Source organism: Nyctereutes procyonoides, unplaced genomic scaffold (genome assembly GCF_905146905.1).
Source record: "Nyctereutes procyonoides isolate TBG_1078 unplaced genomic scaffold, NYPRO_anot_genome, whole genome shotgun sequence".
NCBI classification, from domain to species: domain Eukaryota; kingdom Metazoa; phylum Chordata; class Mammalia; order Carnivora; family Canidae; genus Nyctereutes; species Nyctereutes procyonoides.
Window position 1 is genome coordinate 3,684,784 of NW_026575051.1, and position 12,949 is coordinate 3,697,732.

Below are 12,949 nucleotides of genomic sequence, written 5' to 3' on the forward strand. Positions count from 1 at the left end.
ACTTTAAAAACATAACTGAGGGATGCCTGGGTGGCTCAGCAGTTTAGCGCCTGCCTTCAGCCCAGGGTGGGATCCTGGGGTCCTGGGATCGAGTCCTGCATCTGGCTCCCTGCATGGAGCCTGCTTCTCCCTCTGCCTGTGTCTGTGCCTCTCTCTCTGTGTCTCTCATGAATGAATAAATAAAATCTTTAAAAAAAAAAAAACATAACTGAGTCAGGGATGAGTGGGGAGTGGGTGTATGGTTGGATATGACAAGAGAGGCAGAATGCTGGGGACTGCTGAAACTTGGGGGTTGGTATATGGTGGTCTGTTCTCTTACGTTTATATGTGTTTGAAATTTTCCATAATAAAAAGTTGTTGTTAATTTGGACAGAAAGGGAAATTGTGTGATGGAGGCAGAGATGTCACAGAGTCAGTTGACTGCTCATTCCCCCAGGATGCTTTTTGCACATTAATGAACCAATGCCCCTGGAGTCTCAAATTGACTTCCTCCTTTTCATGCACTTAAATAAGCTAGAGCTATTTGCTTTGACATTTTTTGCTGGTATGCCTCAAAAATTTTTAATGCCATTTGATTCTTAGGTTCTACAATTATTTTTTTCCCCTCTAAGTTCTCCTTATTCCCTGCGCTTGGGTATCCTCTCCCACTTAATATTTATTTATTTTTAAAGATGCCCTTTCCCTCACAATGGCCTCTTTGATAGGTCAGTAAACCATGCAGGGCTTATTTTTCAAGTGGCTGTTCTTTTGGATTTGTGCCATGCATTTATCACGGGCTACCAATAAAGCACTTTTAAAAAGAAATAGGCTCCAGGCTTTCTATGGGCTGTAACTTTTTAAACAATTCCTTTCATTTCTCCCCCTTAATGCCCTCATTCTGTCCTAGTTTCCCTTTCTAAAACTGAGCAATTAAATGATGGATTTGCCCCCTCCTTTTCCCGTTAGCAGGCTGAATGTGTATTGTGGTCACTATTGACTGAGTGGTTTACCCATGACCACTCAGTGCCCCAGTGTGGTCACTGTGCAGACCCAGATTCAGCCTACTATTTCCTGCTGCGGGGGTTCAAGTATTTCCCAAGCAGCCAGCACTCCTGGTCGCATCAATCCTCACCTTTATATTGTTAATCAGCACTCCTGGGATAAAATCCAAACTCTTCGCATCTACTACTAGAATGGCTACAATAAAAAGACTGAGCAGACCCAATACTGGTAAAAATGAGAAGCAACTGAAAAGTAGTCCACTGCTGATGGGAAAGGTGAGATGATGGTGCGGCCACCCTGGAAAAACGGTTTGGCGACTCCTCAAAATGGTAATCGCAGAATTACCACATGACCCAGCACCTCCATTCCTTAAAAATGTGTGGTATATCCACACAGCAGAATACACACAGCAATAAAGAACTCCTGAGGCAAGGAATAACACCAAGGAATCTCAAAAACAGTGATGTTAAGTAAGAGAACCCAGACTACAAAAGAATGGATTTCTTATGCCATTTCTAGAAAACTCTAGAAAACGCAAACTTTTCTGTATCACAAAAAAGCAGATCGCTGTTTGCCTGGAGATGAGTGTGGAGGAGGGTGAGGGATTACAAACTAACAGGAGGAGACTTTTGGGGTGATGGATATGTTTAGTGTCTTGATTTCATGAGCACATACATATGTAAAAATTGATCAGACTGTATGTCTAAATAGATGCACTTTAGTCTATGACACCTCAATAAAGCTGAAAAAGAAAAGAATGGAAAGTAAGACAATTCCTAGACTTGGCCAAGGAAGCCCCAGCCTTCTGAGATACTCTCTGATACTCTGATACGGGGACTGCCTGGGCCAGGCACATTATTGCCTCATGCTGTTTTGAGTTTGGACTAAAACAAGTCCAGACTTGAAGGTTTAGTGCAGATGGTCATGGTGAGCCACTGGTGGTCACAAAGATCCACTAGCCTTCCCTTGGAGAGCTGACTGCTCCCTCCTCCCTGAAGAAAGCCACCAAGACAACTACCCATAACCACTAGGCCACTTACCATCTAGTATGTATTTCCAGGTCTGCCTTCCCTTACGCTGGCAGAGCTTAGCTTCGGTAGTAAGGATGTGTTTCAGTTACTTTCATAGGCCCAATGTAGGTTTGAGGGATTTTTTTTTCTTTTAATTTTACAAGTGTTCTTTTCCACAGAAGGGGACAGCATCTCGGAGACGACTCCTTAAGGACATCATTCACGCAGCTAACAATTAAAAAGGAGCCACTGCATACAAGGCACTAAACGAGGCCCCTAGAGCAAGGCTCAGCATCAGAGAGGAAATGAGCAATTGTTCAAGCATTCCAGCACAGCCTGCGCAAGCCAGAGATGCTGCAGGCTCTAACAAGGAGAGCCTAACTTGAAGTAGGAGTGAACTGTCAGGAACAGCTTCCCAGAGGTGACATTTAATCTGAAGAATGAAGAATGAAGAGCCCTGAGTGGGTTGGGGTGGGAGAGCTTCCAGGTATAAATGGACCACAGCATGCAAAGAGCCAAGAGAGTGAGCTGCGTTAGCTGGATTCTGGAATTTGGAGCCTTGTTCTGGTAGGCAGATGAGAAGTTGTGAGGGACCTGTCTGGCCACACAAGGAGTTCGGCATTCGTTTAGATTCTAGAAGACTCTAGAAGGCAACATAGAACTTTTGAAAGATTTTAAGCTGGGGAATATCTTGGTCATATTTGTGTTTCTAAAAAATGACGGGGCAAAGCTGGGGACAGGAAACCTCTTAGGAAAGGATTGCAGTGGTTCTGGGGAAGTTATCAGCTGCCTGAGGCATGGGCAGGGAGGGAAGTTCTTGAAACTGGAGCATCCGTTACACTTCTGCTCTCACCTTGGGCCCAGCCACCTACTGGCCAGTAGACCATCAGCTTCCTTCCACAGCATCCTAAGACCAAGTCCTTGTCCTGAAAGCTTAACCAAAAAAGGCTCTCACCAGTCATTGATACTTCCTCTGAGAGCCAAGAGTGCTTCACACTCATTGGAAATAGATAAACCTTGTCCCCAAGACAGTGATCAAATCAGGATCTCCCTCACCCGTGGGCTTTGAAACGAATGTCCTAATTAGTGCTATCAATAAGACTCCTTTTCCCCATCTTTCTCCAAGGTCCAGGAAGGAAAAGGATAAATCTATTCTAAGGGTTCAGCAATACAGCAGCAGTAGGAGCTCATGACCCCAATAATGCTATGGGGCTGCTACTGGCTGTATTCCCAAACCTTGGAGAACAGTTTGAGCATAGTGGGCATTTTAGTTCTCAACTGGCCTGGCTTCTGGAAACAAGAGATGGGGGATTCTAGCCAGATGAGCCCATGCTGCCCTGCTGGAGGCCCATGCCAGGCACCGTGTAAGCAGTGTTCCAAGGGGCCCTTGTGTTCAGGGCTAGAGGATGCATCCTTCTCAACATTGTCTCCCAGCACCTAACATAGGCATATGGTAGCAGCTTCTTAAAGATCTACAGTTGGGACTTTTAGGGAATCAGAGATGAACTGTCCCAAAGTTTTCACCCATTAATGGCTGTGCTCATGCAGGCCTCTCACTGCCCCTTGTAACCAGTCACTCCGGGTAACATTCCTGGGTGCTTATAATAGTCAACATCCACCTTTATCCCCCAAACCCTTAATTTTTCTCATTTTGCCCCTTCCCCCACTCATGCTCTAAAATAATTAATTTTGGGCAGCCTGGCTGACTCAGCAGTTTAGCACCACCTTCAGCCCAGGGCCTGATCCTGGAGACCAGGGATCGAGTCCCACATCAGGCTCCCTGCATGGAGCCTGCTTCTCCCTCTGCCTGTCTCTGCCTCTCTCGCTGTCTCTCATGAATAAAATCTTTTAAAAATAATAGTTTTATTTGAGAGCGAGGGAGCACAGGCAGGGGGAGCAACAGCAGATGGAGAGAGAAGCAGGCTCGCCGCTGAGCAGGGAGCACAATCTGGGGCTCAAACCCGGACTCTAGGATCATGATCCAAGCTGAAGGCAGATGCTTAACTGAGCCACCCAGGCGCCCCTCTCAAGTAACTATCTTTTTTTTTTTTTTCAAGTAACTATCTTAAAAAAAATTCACTTTGGACATATTTATCACTTATATAGTATTTGGCATATGAATTTTAAAAAGCTCTACACCCAACATGGGGCTTTAACTCATGACCCAAGATAGTCACATGCTCTAGACTGAACAAGCCTGTGCTCCTGGCAAGCAGAACTTTACTGTGTAGCATTATTTTTTTTTTCCCTTAGACTGTGAAGTCTTTTAAGGCAGATCTTGAGGCTTCAGTTTCCCGGAGCACATATTAGCACTGATCCCTGTACAACTCATCCATGGTTATTGATTGGCAGTGGCCTTTCAATCTGCCCAGGTAGGACAGGGGACTGGTGGGCAGAAGAGCAGCCTCCATTGGCTTGCATCCACAGGCGATGACTCTACCTTGTATATTCCTTGGGTTTTCCCAGAGTCCATGGGATCTTGGAGAATACCTCCTGGAACTAACTTAAATCACGAAGGAAAGGGGTGGCAAGGAAGCCTTAGCCAGAAAAGTGACATTTACGGGCCAGAAAAATCAACAAAGCTACAGAGGAAACCCATCTGCTTGCTTGCTGGCTTCGGTGGGAAACAGAAAGGCCAGGAGCTACTAACATTTCACAGTGGAATCCAGGTTAAACAATCACAAGGCGTGCGAACACGGGCAAACCACTTGACATCACTTGAGCCAGCAGAAAAATTGGATAAAAAGAAATCTTTGACAAGGCAGCCAAGGCCGCACTGAAACAGCTTCCCCAAACACCACCTTTCTGCCAAAGCAAGCTTCTACTTACTGGTGGCTCAGAATACAAAGCTCATCTCCCAAAACGAAGTATGAAGTGCACACTTGGGAGTTGCTGCCGGCTGCCACCTTGTGGTCCAAATTACAACTATCAAACCCAGGACTCTAGGATCATGGTGGCGACCAGCACAAAACCACCTGTTGCGATTCTAATGTTATGAACCTCACTTGGCTACTTATCTGCACAATGCTTGGACTGAAGTAACCCATAAATAGGACTCCCAAGCCCTGCATCCCCTTAATATCCAGTTACCAGTTTTGCTGACCAAAAAAAAAACCTTACTTGGCAGAAATGTCCCATTACTAGTTGGCCCAGAGCCACTGCCTCATATGCTGACCCTGTCCTGTGTATTTACTGTAACCATCACCAACTGTGATGTTTGATCTGCAAGCCAAAGCCAGCAACTGACCCAGGAAACCTGTGGGATGGTGTCCCTAAACTTCTCAAGGGCTACACCCATAGGGCCACTTCCAGACACCATGTCAGGCTTATTGTGGTGCAGGGCCAGCACGGTCCCAGCAAAGCCCTTGGGAGCACTTGGCCCCACTGGGGAATGTCACTGCTCATCCATTTAATGTCACATGCAGGGCTCCCACTTAAAAAGCCTCCAGGAACACTGGACAAGTGCAGTCTGCCTAGTGGAGGATGCCCTGCTCTCCCCAATCACCCCCCAGATGGTAACCACACTGGATCAGACTCAACAGGGCAGCATGTGCTGGAACAGAGGGCCTGCGTCTGAGCCAAGTCCTGCAGTTCTCACAGTGGCCAAGTGATGCCACCCTGGATGAAGGCAACTCCTTAAATGGATCCAATCTTGCCCATTTACATTCTGATCCTTACTCCTGTTCAGGCCACAAAATGCAAACCAAACAGGACACACAAGATTAATGTTTTTCTGGCTATAGATTTATTCAACACAAAACAATCTCCAATTTTACTGAGGTGGCTGACCACGTCCACGACCAAATCCGCCTCTCTGCAAGAGAAAACATACATCAGCATTAGCAGCATGCCAGGCAGCAAGCCTCACTCTCACAGGACATGGCCCTGAATATAGGGGCTCAGAGTTCAGGCCATAAATTCCAGTCCTGCCTCTTACTGGCTACGAGGCTACGTTCACTTTCTAGGCCGGTTTCCACATTTGTAAAATGGGAATATAGATACCCACTCAAGAGCGTTTATATACACACACACGCACCCCCAGCACAGGACGAGACCCCGTCTGCCACACACATCTTTTCACAAATGAGGCCTCAGACAACACTGGTGCGCTCTGAAACCTGCCACAGGACAGCTGTTGCTGCAACAGTGATATGCCTCACCCTATATAATTAATCTCACAAGTTCTCAAGAGAGCTACCACGATCAGGATGAGGAAACTGCAGCATGGAGGGGCTGAGCCCTGAAGAAGATGAAGGACCTGGCCCCACACCATCCTGGACCTAGAGCTCATTCAATTTCCAGCTTGTCATGCATAACCCTAATTTTTAGTTCATGAAATTAAGAGTTATAATTATGATGCTCATTAATGAAGCAGCTACCACTATGCCACGTGTAGTATTGATGTGGGGAACTCATTTTAGTAACTTATGTATTTATAAAAGTTTGCATACTGTATCTTAATGTAAAAGCTCTTGAAACATGGGTTTTTTTGGGGGAGGGGTGGGATCCAGCACACCATACCATACCCCTAGAACTTGCAGACCCCAGGGCTGAGACCAGAACAGTGACCACCTATGGAGAGCAAATAGGGATACTCACAAACTGGAATTCAGTTGCTGACCCAGCCCCAGCCTCAGCTTTCTTGTCGGCACCAGCTGGAAGGAGAAATACCAATTCAGTCATCATATGATATCATCTATTACAGACCAAGCGAAGATAAGCCTCTGGCCTAATTCTGCAGAAAAAGCCATGTCAGCAAATACACTGCATGAAGTACAAGTAACTTACACCCAAGGGTGGGAAACACCCCATGAACCACTTCTGCCCCCCCACCCCCCAGCAGCTTCCCTTAAGTCATCCTTCAAAACTCACCCGTAAACCTTCACCTCCAGGAAGGCTGCCCAGACCACAAAGCCTAGATTATATGCTCTTCTATGTGGCCAAAGAAGACCCTCACTTCCATCGAGTTACATGCTTCAGATAAGCATCTAACTGACAGGGGAAGAGATAAAGGACAAAAAGGCCCACAGAAGCCAAAAGCAAACCTGTGGTGACCACAGCAGGGAACAAGTAAGATGAAAAGACCCAGTGCTGCCCTGACCTATATGGCAAGAAAGAGTCCAAACTGAGGTGTGTGAAAATACATCTAACATTTCAAGACTTCAGAGGATGGGAAGTATCTTAGTATTTACAGATTACATACTGAAATAACATTTTAGAACTTTGAGGCTCAGGTCCAATCTTACATTCTCTGGAGAACCACTCTCTAACTCCCATGTGGGACTTCTAGTAAGAACCACCGTTAACCTTCTCTCAAGTTAGTCTGATCGTTGGAGAAATTTGTTCTCACTACCCAGTAACATAGTCAAGTGCTCACTTTTATTTTACACCTTGCTTTCTTTTTTTTTTTTTTTTTATTTATTTATGATAGTCACAGAGAGAGAGAGAGGCAGAGACACAGGCAGAGGGAGAAGCAGGCTCCATGCACCGGGAGCCCGATGTGGGATTCGATCCAGGGTCTCCAGGATCGCGCTCCGGGCCAAAGGCAGGCGCCAAACCGCTGCGCCACCCAGGGATCCCCACCTTGCTTTCTTAACACAGTTAACTGCTTCTCAACAAAGACACAGACTCTAAAATCCCAAGTCTGCCCACAGAGCTAGGGACCTGTATCTCCATCTGCTCTCCTGCTGTCTTCTGGTTTAACAAGCCAGGTGCCTTAATGCTCTTTCCCCAGACAGCCACTGGCTGACTCCTTCCTTCAGGTGTTTAAATCACATTTCTGTGGCTTTCCCTGAAAACCCCACTGAAAATTGCACCATCTGCACTTGAATTTTTCCCTGGAGCACCCACACCATGGACATAGTATATACTCATTTTTGCTTACCAGTTTCCTACCACTAAATTACAATTTCAACTAGAAAGGTCTTTTGTCTGTTATGCACACTACTGCCTTTCCAACCCCTAGAACACAACCTGGCAAGTCAGACACTCAGTATGTGTTGACTGAAGAACAAACATCTGTTATTCCAAGTCAATACAAACACGTGCTACTTAAGAACAAGATTTCTAACTATTTTTGCATTAAGAAAACAAAGATAGGGATGCCTGGGTGGCTCAGCGGTTTGGCACCTGCCTTCAGCCCAGGGTGTGATCTTGGAGTTCCGGGATCGAGTCTCACATCGGGTTTCCTGCGAGGTGCCTGCTTCTCCCTCTGTCTGCCTCTCTCTGTGTCTCTTGTGAATAATAAATAAAATCAACAAAAGAAGAAAAATAAGAAAGAAAGAAAGAAAGAAAGAAAGAAAGAAAGAAAGAAAGAAAGAAAGAAAGAAAGAAAGAAAGAAAGAAAGAAAAGAAAGAAGAAAAGAAAGGAAAAGAAAAAAGAAAAGAAAAAAAGAAAAGAAAGAAAACAACAAAGATAACATAAACGGGCCCTGCCCTCAATGAGCTTGGGACACAGGAATACAACCAGAAAACAAAGAAAAGCATGTTGTTCTCCTGAGTTTTCAGTGCTGCTCTAGTTAAAGGTCTTTAACTTAGGCCTTTGGTATCCCCAGTGAGGGGGCTTGTCTCTTAATCCCATCCATCAAATACCTGCACCAGGTAAGAGACATAGAGGACTCCAGCTGAAGATGGCCTGGAGACTACGAATCCTTCCTGGTCACCTTGGCATTTCCAAGGGCTGAACCCCAGTCAGGGTGACCGAGAACCCAGAGATTCTCCCCCAAAGCCCCTGAGAGAGATGCTTTACTCACGGGGCACAGCGCTTCGTCTGTAGGTGTCTCTGTCAGCTTCCCCTCGTGTCAGTCTTGCAGGTCGCTCTCCCTCCAGACCTATAAATTAAACCACATTGTGGATGTAAGGCGATGTGGGAACTCTGTTGCCTTCAGGCCAAGAAAAGTGGAATTGCTCTCCTTATGCTCACTGGCAGCAACTTAGTTATGATGGGTTAAAGGGACACAACTCTTAGATCCTGAGCTGTCTGCTAGAAATGTCAATCACTGACCCTAGCTCCTCAAAGGTCGAGGACATTCATAATGAAAATGCCATCCATCTGCAAAAGGACTGCCTTTTTTCTACTGTGTCTCAACATACACACCCTTTCCAATTACTTGGCAAATCAAGCAATCCAACCACTTCCACAAACATCTAAAGAGCCCAAATTTTGAACCTGACTCAACTCTGAAGTGGAAAATCTCTTGTGCAAACAGCAAAGCCCCAACTCCAGTAGTCAGTGTATAAATACAGAGGCCACCAAGAATTCTCCAGTTGCCCTGGGCTTCTCCACACACCTCACTAGGGTGTGGAAATATATATAGGCAGACCTATAAAATACTTTTAAAACATTATCGTAAACACTAGAAATTTAATCTGGTATTTTTCCTAGTTACCCTGCAAACTTGCCAACTTTACTTTCGAGTCCACATGATTAGAACATAAACTGTAGTCGATCTTGAACAAGACAGGTTTGAAATGCATGGGTTCATGACCTTTTTGATCAAGGAGATTATAGTAGTACAATGAACCTATTTTCCTTATGATCTTCTTAATAATGTTATCTTCTCTATTATAAAGATAGGGTATATAGCAGATGTACAAAAAAAAAACAGATGTACAAACTGTACGCCAATCCACTATTTGTTATCAGACAGACTTCTGGTCAATAGCAAGTTGTTAGTAGTTTTCAGAGACTCAAGTTATACATGGATTTTGGACTATGAGGGTAGGGTTGGGGGAGACGGACGACGACACAGGTGTCCCAGGCCCTGAGCTGTTTCAAAGGTCAATTATGTTATTATTTTTCAGCCCAAGAAGTTAAGATTGAACCTAAAATAAATGCCAGGTTCCATCTATGCCAACAAAATCAGAATCTGTAGGGGCACAGACAATGGCATCCCACTGCCCCAGAGACTCCAAGATGCAGCAGAGAACCTCTGCTCTACAGATACATAACCCCACCACCTAACCACCTGAATCCCCTAAGGAGAATTCATAAAAAATACAGATTCCTGAGCTACCAAGCTTCTCCCTACGGGACCCAGACAGTCTTGGTGATCATCTGTTTTTAGGAATCTCTGCACCTCATCACCCAAGCCCACAGACTACTCCTCCTATCAAGCTCCTGTAACAAGTTCTTTCAGAACCTAGGGAAAGAGAACCATAACCTTGATAAAACACAATTGTGAGCCAGCAATGGTCTTGAGCCAGAAAGTAATCCACCATCCCCCCACAAGCACATCCTTTCACACTATCATACACACATCCGTTTTTCCCTATTTGACTTCTGATTATTTTTGCTCCCATCGCCAATAAATTCTAGAAAAATCTCCATTCCATTTCTTTCACATGTGGCAAACAGCTTTGCTCTGTCCTGCCAGTTACTCAATACTCTACCACATGTGCCTGGACACAGACTATATTCTGTGCTTAATGGGATCTCCTGGGATGGTTTGAGGACCTGACCTGACTGCAGTTCCATTTCAAGTCTAAGTCCCATGTCAGGGGACAGAGGCTCCAGGACGAGGCCTAGGTCCTGCATGCAGGGCTCCTCTAACGCCGACCCCAATGGTGTATCCTAAGGCCTCCTTTGCCCTCCGCAGTTTCACATACACCCTTCCTGAGAAAGAGCAGTTGCAGAGCAGGTCTTTATTCGGGCGACATACCTTTGGGCCGTGGCCTGCCGGTCTCAGGTCTGCTGCGGCGCAGAGTGGCAGGCACAATCTCGGGGGGTAGGTGGAGGTAATCACGGAGATACTGGATACCCTCGTTAGTAAGGTACCAGTAGAAATGTCTCCAGGCAAACTGTTCCTTTACGTAGCCTCGGGATTTGAGAGACTGTAAGACAGAAAGAAAACCACGGTCAAGACACAAGCAGAGACTTCAATCTAGCAACTCAGTGCAAAAGGAAGCTACGTTGCACAGACAAGTTTTCACGGTGTATCTACCTCAGCGCCCTTGGAGGCAGAAAGCTGCTTGGCTGTCCTGACCTCTCCTTGGAATCTGCCTCTAGTTTAGTGGAAAATCCCTCCATCTGCACCCCACTCCAGCAGCCCCCAGGCTACCTGCATGGCCTTCATGACGTGAAGGTTGGGCACATTCTTGTCGGCCAGTTCAGGGTGTTTGGGCATGTGGACGTCCTTCTTTGCCACCATCACCCCCTCCTTGAAAAGGAGCTCATAAATGGCGATTCGGTTCTTCTTGGGCATCAACATCTGGAATGAAGCAAATCATCCGGAGCGTTTCTAAGCAGTGCAGCTAGGGGCCAGCGGGGTGAACTAAGTGCAAGACTCCAGCACGATCACCCCGAACCCCGTCCAACGAGCTGAAACCTCAAACCACAGCACAGAAAACATGCAGGGAGATCTTGAAACCCTGCAAAACGGAACGCCGCCAGTGACCCTCCTCCACTCCCCAGAGACGCATGAGAAGACAGTTGCCGTGACACTGGAGCAGAAACAGGGGCAGGGCTGCCGTCCGCTCCAGACCTCGGAGCGGTAACTCCAGACCCACGGAGGAGTAACGGGCCGGGGGGGCGCGGGCGCAAACCCCGCACCCCGGGGCACTTGGGGAGGATCAGCAACTGTACGCAGCGCGGAAGGGCGCGCGCGGCACACTTTCGGGGACGCAGGGAGGGTCTGGAGGGGCCTCCGTTCGTGGCAGGCCGCGGACCCAAATGCAAAGGGCCGAGGCCTCCGCACCTTCACCCCCTTCCATTCTTCCCTCAAACTAGAGCTCCGGGGCCGGGCAAGGAGGCGGCCCGCGGCGAGCGGGCAAACGAGGCGCAGTTTCCCTCACCTCGCCTGAGGCTGGCCGCCACACAAGGGCTTCACACCTCCCCTCCTCGGCCTCCGCCGACCGGACGCCAATCCTCTCCTACTAGAGCCCCACTACCCCCTCGACGGGCGCCCCCGGCCCCCTCACTACTCAAAAACGGGCGTGCTAGGAGCGGGAGAGCGGCCCCCGGCCCGGTCCGCGGGGAGGAGCAGCGACTGCGACAGCCGGAGAGCCAGGATGGACGCCGATGGGAGCCGGACCACGGAGAAACTCACCTCGGCGCCTGCTACGTCCCGGACCGGGGTTGGAAAGGAAGGGGCATGCGCGGCGCGGCGCGGCGTCTCTTCCGGGCTGGCGTGCCCCGCCCCCCCGCGAGGACCCGCGGGCTGCCTGGGGTGGCCTCGGCGGTGCCTGACAGGCCGCCGCGGACCCTGAGCGCCCCCGCGGCACGCGTTCGTGGAGCGGACGCTGGCACCTGTGAGCCTGGCGCCGGGCGGAAGGCGGTTGCCTCCGTGCTGGGACTGGCGCTTCGGAAACGCGCTGCTCCTTTACCTCCCACCGATAACCTATTATTACGGAAGTGATGGGTGTCCTTTGAACGGAGACAGGACAGACAAAACAACAATAATAAAAGATGAAAACAGAATCCTATAGGCCAAATGTAATGGCTCTTAACATTTTGGTATCTGCTCTTCCAAGCTCAGATGCACCCGCGCAAGGACCTGTACGTATTTAACAAAGCCGGGCTGTTTCGCGCGCCCATTACGTAAGGTGTGGTTGGTGACCGTTGCTTTTCCGCTTCCCGATACCCCAGGAATCTCTTTTCGTGTTAATACCTACGGTGGTGGGGATCCCCGGATCCCCGGGTGGCGCAGCGGTTTGGCGCCTGCCTTTGGCCCAGGGCGCGATCCTGGAGACCCGGGATCGAATCCCACGTTGGGCTCCCGGTGCATGGAGCCTGCTTCTCCCTCTGCCTGTGTCTCTGTGCCTCTCTCTCTCTCTGTGACTATCATAAATAAATAAAAATTAAAAAAAAAAATACCTACGGTGGTAATGACAGGAGTCCACTGGTGGATAGTTTGATCGACACTATGACTGGATACATATTTTAAAACCCTTCACTATTATAGGTGACGATACTACACACATATTTGCACAACTGTCCCAATATATTTTCCTTAGGATGC

The 12,949-nt window shown here is 47.9% G+C and overlaps 1 protein-coding gene across 2 annotated transcripts; it reads right to left on the reverse strand.

Moving 5' to 3' along the window:
- Positions 1–5,713: 5,713 nt before the first annotated feature.
- Positions 5,714–12,129, reverse strand: RPS10 (ribosomal protein S10). Of its 2 annotated transcripts, none has more exons than XM_055329984.1 (6): positions 12,038–12,129; positions 11,051–11,200; positions 10,652–10,823; positions 8,744–8,821; positions 6,591–6,646; positions 5,714–5,805 (listed from the first exon to the last, which is right to left on the reverse strand). In XM_055329984.1, exons 2-6 carry the CDS (start codon positions 11,198–11,200, stop codon positions 5,764–5,766), a joined length of 498 nt encoding a protein of 165 aa, XP_055185959.1. In that variant the 5' UTR covers positions 12,038–12,129; the 3' UTR covers positions 5,714–5,763. The 2 variants fall into 2 exon arrangements, with proteins under 2 accessions (XP_055185959.1, XP_055185960.1); XM_055329985.1 differs by lacking the exon at positions 12,038–12,129 and adding an exon at positions 11,784–11,806.
- Positions 12,130–12,949: the final 820 nt, after the last annotated feature.

What these genes read in the sequence shown, in the direction of transcription:
- RPS10 (XM_055329984.1), bottom strand. Translation starts at nt 11,200, where the DNA reads ATGTTGATGCCCAAGAAGAACCGAATCGCCATTTATGAGCTCCTTTTC. An exon ending in CAGACGAAGCGCTGTGCCCC is followed by an intron (nt 6,647 to 8,743) that starts GTGAGTAAAGCA and finishes TTCTCCTTCCAG; the next exon opens with CTGGTGCCGACAAGAAAGCT. An exon ending in CAGCAACTGAATTCCAGTTT is followed by an intron (nt 5,806 to 6,590) that starts GTGAGTATCCCT and finishes TTTCTCTTGCAG; the next exon opens with AGAGGCGGATTTGGTCGTGG.